At 54.1% G+C, this 7830-nt stretch overlaps 1 protein-coding gene across 1 annotated transcript; it reads left to right on the top strand.

Moving 5' to 3' along the window:
• The first annotated feature begins 5800 nt into the window (after positions 1 to 5800).
• Positions 5801 to 7830, top strand: LOC140849705 (syntaphilin-like). The gene is given in 3 exon segments (XM_073238049.1): positions 5801 to 5912; positions 6263 to 6619; positions 6622 to 7830. Coding segments are annotated over 3 exon segments (1329 nt in total). The 3' UTR covers positions 7482 to 7830.

Genomic DNA, 7830 nt, shown 5'->3' with positions numbered 1-7830 from the left:
GGATAGGACGGTGGGATAAGCCGCGGGTGGGCCTCGGCTTCTGCCCAGAGGTGCATGGAAGAGGGGAGGGCAGCAGGCTGGGATGTGGCCTCGAGGGTTTTCTTAAAAGTCTCAGCACAGCCCTGACCAGAAGGGAGATTTGGGTCATTTTTTAGGACCCAAGATCCTGACTTAGGGACCATCTGACTGGACACTAGGGACCAGGACATGTCCACCTCTGGGGGAGCTTCCCTCTGACTCTGGGATCGGGGGGACCCTCCACTCAATGGACCAAGTTCTGTAACAACATTTTACTACATTTGCCCACGTGTTTTTGTTTTGGCACCTTGTAGGTAACTTTCAGAAAATAATTGTAGAATCTGAGTCCATCCATCTTCTACCCACCCCCAGCCACAGCCAACCACAGAGATTTGTCTCTGGCCACCAGAGTTCGCAGGTGGCCCTCTGGGTAGTGTGTGTCCAAGGCGCAGAATCCCAGGAAGAAAGGTAGGCTGCCTTCTACTTTTGTGATGTGATGTGTGTGATGTGATGTGAGCACCTCTGTCTGTCCTGCTGCCCTCACCCATGCCCTCCTGGCCCAGGCCTTTCCTGAGATATCTGGCGGATAATTATGGGGCCTCAGGGTCAGAGGAGCTCAGGACCCAGAGGGGAAATGGAGGCGTCCTACAGGAGTTGGTGTGCGTGCATCTGGCTGGAGGCCTCGCCTCCTGATCTCAGTACTCCATTGCTCTCCCTCCCCCTTCTCCCTAGCCCAGGTGCCTGCAGAGTCACACCTGTCTCCTCCCCCATCTCTTCTCTGCTTTTTGCACCAGTGGCCTTAAAAAGCTACTTATTTTAGCTCTTTTATGATTCTAAAAGTAGCATAGGCTGAATATAGAAAGTTCGGGAGATACTGAACTGCATAGAAGCTAATAAAACCCATCAGGATTCTGTCTCCCCGAGATCATTTTGGTGCATTTTCTTCTAGATTTCTTCTGTTTATGTGCACTTTTGCACACACTTGTATACACATGCACTCACACCCCCACATACTCACATTCATTTATTGCCTCATATACTCACACCCACATGACCTGTAACCTTGGCATTCCAGCTGAGTGATGAGCAAATGCCTGTGGCTGCAATTCCTCCTAGGCCTCCCACAACCAGCCCCTCCCCAGGTCACCTTCTCCAGGATCCAGGGCCATATCCATGCTGCTCTGAAAAGAGGGGGAAGGCTCACACCTCCTGTTTGCCCCCCAATAATGTACTAACAACCAGAAAAATGAGTATTTACCTCCCATAGAGCAAAACCAATTTCTGGGCCCAGCTGGGCTGGGGGTTCATGACCCCACGGGCAGACTCAGGGTCGGTGTCCCTCCACCAGATAGGGCATGAGGACATTGAAGAGAGTGTGAGGACAGTTTTCTCCTCAGAGAGAAGCCATCATTGTCCTCATTTCCTGGCACCATGTCTGTATTTCACACTTGTTCAAACCTTAGTGAGCACCTGCTTGATGCCAGGCACTGTCCCGGGCATTGGGATGCCAGAATGTGGAACGCCCAGCCCTTCCCTGTTGGGGGCACAGATCACTCCTCTGTAGTATGGCTGCATCTTCTCATTGGTTTGTCCAGCAGGTTATGCTACTGAGCACAAGCACGGCGCATCCTGGGGGAGGCTGGTGAGTTCGTGGGGCGGTGTGCTGGGGGACCAGGAGACACAATCCAAGATGGCTTCCTAGAGGAAGGACCTTTAAGCCCAGTGCCAGCCAGGACCTTTGCATTTGCTGTCTGCTCTACCCGAGAAGGGCTTCACCTGGGCCAAAGGCCTCTTTTTCATGGCCTGCTAAAACATCCCCTCAATTCCTGACACCTTGGCTCTCTACACCCTGCTCTGCTTTATTCTCATCACCGTGTTTCTTTGTGTGTCTACTTATCACACACCTCCTTCTCCCAGGACAGGACCATGTCGTCTTGTTCATGGTTCCCATGCCTGGCACGGTTCCTACTTAGCACATAGCAAGTTATTTGACCAATAACTAATCATGACTATTACCTCAAAGTCTGCCTACCCCAGGAGAGCCCCTGAAACTAATCTTACCTCGGTTTTCCCCCCTGTGGGCCTATGTGCATCCTCTGTTCGTCAGCCCTGGCTGGACATTGGAGTATCACTCACCCGGGGAAGCCACAGACCCTGTCTGTGGGCTCTGAGCTTCTGGTGGAGCTGCTGAGATGGGGTAGCAGACGGGGGGCATTGAGGTCCCAACTGGCTCTGGGTATCTGGGCTCCTTTTTCTGTATTCTAGGCTGAGTGGGTCCTGACTGGGGTCTGGCAGGATGAGTAGGTCTTGGATTGCAAGTCATGGGGAATAAGAAACAGTACAAGTCAAGGGAAACTTCTGGGGCAAAGGTCTGGGGTGGGGCAACGAGGTGTCTGGGAATGGGCTTCACTGGGACTTGGTGTTCTGTGTGGCAGACTGAATGGTGTGTCACCCACCCCTCAGGACATGCACATGTCCCTCATGAGTCCATCACCCAAGGTGGCAGCTGGGGACCAGGGATGATCGGTGCATGGCCCACTGTCACAGGGGCTTTTATATAAACAGTGGCACCTGTGCATGTTACCTGTTGGCAGACCAGTGTCAGCAGATCTTTGTGGGGGGTGATAAGGAGGGCGTCTTCCAGCCGAGGGAATAGCCAGGGAGGAGGCCCGCTTTTGAAGAGCTTCAGGAAGCCCATGTGGCTCAGTGGAGTAAACTGAGGTGGGGGGAGGCGTGGAGGAGAGGCCCTGAGGGGCCAGTCGCACAGGGCTTTTTTCTCTTGGGAGTCTCAAGGGCATTTTAATAAAAGGCGCAGACAGTTTCATCAGTGCCTTGAAAAACTCCCTCTGGTTGCCTAGTGGGGATGGGCCATGGAGGCAGGAGTGGTCCTGGGAGACCTGGGGGCAGCGGGGGAGGGATGCCTTGGACGGCCTGGGTCAGAGGGGCGCAGACCCTGACGGCCAGGAGCCGGCTGTGGGGGCCTCTGAGGTGTGCTGGAGAGGAGCTGTGGACGGCTTTGGCCTCCTTTTCCTTCAGAACCTTTTATTTTTCTTTTTATTTCAAAAGCATTCTAAACAGGTTTCCTAGATTATCAGACATAATTCTAAAGCTATATCCAAAACCAATGTTAAAAACTTTTCAAAATGGGACATGTCTCGCAATTGATAAGCACCTTGAATGAGTTTTTCCGTCTTGAACAGCAAGGCAGTAAGGGCTCTACTGCCGGGCACTCTAGCTCCCCCTGGCGGAATGAGATGCCATCACAGCCCACAGCTCCCCTGCAGAGATGCAGAGGAAGGGACTCCGCTGGGAGGGGAGTTGGGCTTGCAGACAGACGGGAGTGCGGGTGCGTGGGGAACCTCTAGTTCTCCTCCTTGGAGTCTGTTTCAGGGTGGGACAGGGGGATGAAGACACCTTCCAGTTTGCCTGATGTTTTACAGATTTTCTCATTAAGTTCCTATGTGGTAGATCAGCTATCCCCATTTTACTGATGGGAAAACTAAGGCTCAGATGGGCTGATGAGTTGTCCAAGGTCGGCCTGCCAGGAGGTGTGAGAGCTAGGTTTCCAGCCAGGGGTTTCAGGTGTTACCACCACATCTGGGTCAAGATGCTCAAGATTTGGGGGTGCTTCATTCGGGTGGAGCATCCCGTCAACACTGGAGGCAGAAAAGTTTTGGGAAGATTGCCTGTGACAGGAAACCGCCACCTCCTGTAGGGGTTCACAGCCCCTATTGTGGCCTGAGGAGCCATGTCCTTTTTGGAAAGAATTCCATCAGGATAGGGAGAATAAACAGAGACGTGGCACTGCCAGAGCTGGACCCACAAGGGCAGGAAATGGACCTGGGGGACACAGCCATGAAGTGGTGCCTGCCAACGCCCCTCTGATGTTTTCTGAGATCAGGATTCCTCTTCACACAGCCTGATGGTTGCAGTCTCATCTGTGCCTCAGAACAGTCCCTGCCAGGCAAAATGCCTGCTCCATTTTATGGATTAGGAAACTGAGGCTCAGAAGGGTGCTATGACTTGCCTGATGACACACTGGCTCCCTTCACTACCACCCCCAGCCGGAACACTCACGCATCCACGGTGGGGTACAGTCACTCTGGTTTCACAGGCTGGGCTGCTGCATGCTGGGTGTCCTCAGGCAAGCCCTGCTCTCCTCTGGGCCTCAGTTTGCCATGTGGGACTTGATTACATCAATTTCCCAAAATGAGGACCTTGCACCATACATGGTGTGTGAGATGATTTTAGGTGGACATAGGGTTAAATAACAACTAATGTTATGCGACAACAAAGATTTTGTTTTTAGTTTTCTTGTTTAAAAGACTGTAGAATTGGTATTTCTTCCTTGAGTGTTCTATAGATTTCACCAGTGAAAGCATTTCAACTTGAAATTTAATTTCTTTGATAAATGACCACATTTTCTATTTCTTCTTGAGTCACTTTTGGTCATTTATGTTTTTAAAGAGATTTGTCCACTTCATCTAAGTTGAATTTATTGGCATAAAATGTTCATAATATTCTCTTATTTTCCTTTTCATATCTGTAGGCCATGTAGTGATGTCCCTTTTAATTTTGATACTGGTAATTTGTTTTTTTTTCTTTGATCAAAAGAACTAGGGGTATTGACTTCCAATTTCCTTTAATCTTTCTCATGAAACTGAAGACAAAGCCTACATTTGGTTCTGATAATTCCTCAAAAATAGCTCTTATGTTGACTTGCCCTTTTTAACAGAGACAGAACAAACATACCAGGGACCTCAGCATCCAGGTACAATTTAATTACATTTTGGGGAAAGTCTATAAACTCTTCAGTGGCTTGTTATTTTTGGAAAATGAGTCTGATTTTCCACTCACACTAGGCAGTTATAGTTCCCTTTGAAAACAAATTTATTTAAAAGAAAAATAGTTTGAAGAAAACTGTTAAGTTACTAAGACTGAGGTAGATCATAGATTTGCCCAAAGGAATGGCTGCAGTGGGACCCACAGAGTCAGATCACTGTCCTAGCCCGGGGCAGGAGGCACTGCAGCTAGGCACCCTGTCCTCCCTGGGAAAAGGCAGGACGCGGTGTGAGCCAGGAGGGCCTGCACGATGCAGAGTGTAGTGGCGTGCCCCTAACAGTACCCTGAATGTGGTCCACTCAGGAAAATTATCTTGAGGCTCTTCCCTGCCTTGGTAAGTGGGTCCTGGGGGCTCTGTTTTGGGGATTGGTGGGAGGTAAAATGTTTGTGGACATCTAGGGGGTGAGGCAGACAGGAGAGGTAGTCCCACATGTGGAGGGTTCCTAAGAAGAGGCCCCGGTCAGCCAGACAGCAAAGCCTGTGCTCTTCAGTCACAGAGAACATAGGACCCCCAACCCCACCCTGCGTGCCAAACCCTGTGGTGACATCAGGGCAGGACCCTCCTCCGCCAAGGCGTCTGTGCCCTGCAGTGTGTAGGGAGGCATCGACTTTCTCAGAAGGTTTGGAAGGACACTTGGCTCTTCACACTGGGTAGTGAAAGCACAGCCAGGACATCTGGGGACCAGCCAGCCCAGGCCACCCGCCCTCACTTCTGTGTGAGGTGACCATGACTTTGCATCCATAAATCACAGTGTGGCTTTGAGGACCAGGGTCTGCAGGGGAGGGTGGAGCGAGGTAAAGAGGGTCCCCCAGAGACTGCAGGACTCTGAGGAGTCTGAGCAGGCCCTGCCCCCACCCCCCACCAGGCAGCTCAGGGCCTCAGCACCTCTGTGTGCCCTCCACTCCTCCAGCTTGGCCTTGTTTATAGAGCCCCCGCAGCATGGCAGACTCTGTGCTAGGCTCTGGGGACACAGTGGGGATACGCCAACGTGGTGCCTGTGCTCGGGGCCCTCACACGCAGCAAATGAGGGAGAAGAGCAAAAATGGTCAAAGTAGGTCTGACATGGAAGCAAGTGAAGCAGGGGTGAGGAGGACAATCAGTGAAGCGGGCGGTGATGGGCGTTAATCAGGACACATGGTCAGGGGAGGACTCTCTGGGGAGGTGAGTCTGTGCAGAGACCGTGAGCCCTGAGGCACCAGCTGGGGGAATATTTGGGGGAATAGAGGTCCATGCTGGGCACAGCTGAGATGAAGGCCTAGCTGTGAAGTGGGGCCCGTTTCCGGGAGCAGCAAGGCAGCCGGTGTGGAGCCAGAGGGAGCAGCAGAGCAGAGGTGAGGAGGTCAGTGGGGCAGGCAGGGCCGTGCAGCTCCAGGAAAGGAGTCTGGGGACACTCCAGATGAGATGGGAGCCATTGCTGGTTTGGAGCCAGGGAGCACGTTGGTCACATTGCAGCAGGGCCAGTGATCGATGACCTGAAGACGCAGCTGTCACACATGCAGGAGGACTGGATTGAGGAGCAATGCCACCGCGTGGAGGCCCAGCTGGCCTTGAAAGAGGCCTGCAAGGAGATCAAGCAGCTCAAGCAGGTTATCGACACCGTCAAGAACAACCTGATTGACAAGGACAAGGGGCTGCAGAAGTACTTCATGGACATCAACATTCAGAACAAGAAGCTGGAGACGCTGCTGCACAGCATGGAGGTGGCCCAGAACGGCACAGCCAAGGAGGACTGCGCCGGGGAGTCGGCTGGCAGGTCCCCTGCACTCGCAGCTCCACCTACACCAAGCTGAGTGACCCAGCTGTCTGCGGTGACCACCCCCCTGGCGACCACCCTGGTGCCTCTGCTGAGGACAGGGCTGACAGTGGCTTTGCGGCCACCGACGACACACTGAGCCGGACGGATGCCCTGGAGGCCAGCAGCCTGCTGTCTTCGGGGGTGGACTGTGGCCCCGAGGAGGCTTCACTGCACGGCTCCTTCAGCCTGGGCTCCCGCTTCCCTGCCAGCAACACCTATGAGAAGCTGCTGTGTGGCATGGAGGCTGGCGTGCAGGCCAGCTGCATGCGGGAGCATGCCATCCAGACAGACTCTGTGCAGTACCAGCCTGACCTGGACACAATCCTGGAGAAAGTGACCAAGGCCCAGGTCTGCGGGACAGTCCTCGAGTCAGGGGACAGGCATCCAGAGCTGGATCCCCACCCCCCTGGGCCCAGAGACCCCAACTCAGCAGTGGTGGTGAGGGTAGGTGATGAGCTAGAGGCACGGGAGCCCATCGTCCGAGGGCCGACCCCACTCCGGCCTGCGGCCACCCCCAACCCCAGCCTGTCGGTGAGTGTGGCATGCCCGGGGGAAGAGGAGGAGGAGGCAGCCGCGGCCGAGAAGGAGCCCAAGAGCTACTGGAGCCGCCACTACATCGTGGATCTGCTGGCCGTGGTGGTGCCGGCTGTGCCCACGGTGGCCTGGCTCTGCCGCTCGCAGCGGCGCCAGGGCCAACCCATTTACAACATCAGCTCCCTGCTGCGGGGCTGCTGCACTGTGGCCTTGCACTCCATCCGCAGGATCAGCTGCCGCTCGCTGAGCCAGCAGGGCCGGAGCGAGGCCGGCAGCAGCACCCAGCTCTGAGGGGCCCTGCCCCTCCCGCAGCTCTGGCAGCCTGACCACTGATTGTAGGGGTGCCATTCTCTCTCTTGCAGATTCCCGTGGGGCATCATCTCATTTATTTAGTTTTGGGTTTGGAAGTGGTTTTTTCAGGATATTAACAGTGTCTGGGGGCTGGAAGTAGGAGCTGGGGGAAGGGATCCCAAAACATCTGCAGGAGAGAAGGGAAGAGAGACCAAGGGGTGGGGAGGCGTGCTGCCTGGACAGACCAGAGAAAGTGCAGTGAGGCCCCACAACCCAGCCCCATCCACCTGCCCCTCATAAGGGGCAGCCCCTACTCAGGTAGTCCCTGTGTGCTGATCTGGGGAGCCGC

Source organism: Manis javanica, chromosome 5 (assembly GCF_040802235.1).
Source record: "Manis javanica isolate MJ-LG chromosome 5, MJ_LKY, whole genome shotgun sequence".
NCBI lineage: Eukaryota > Metazoa > Chordata > Mammalia > Pholidota > Manidae > Manis > Manis javanica.
The sequence above is the reverse complement of the archived record's forward strand: the minus strand, read 5'-3'. Positions and strand labels throughout refer to the sequence as shown.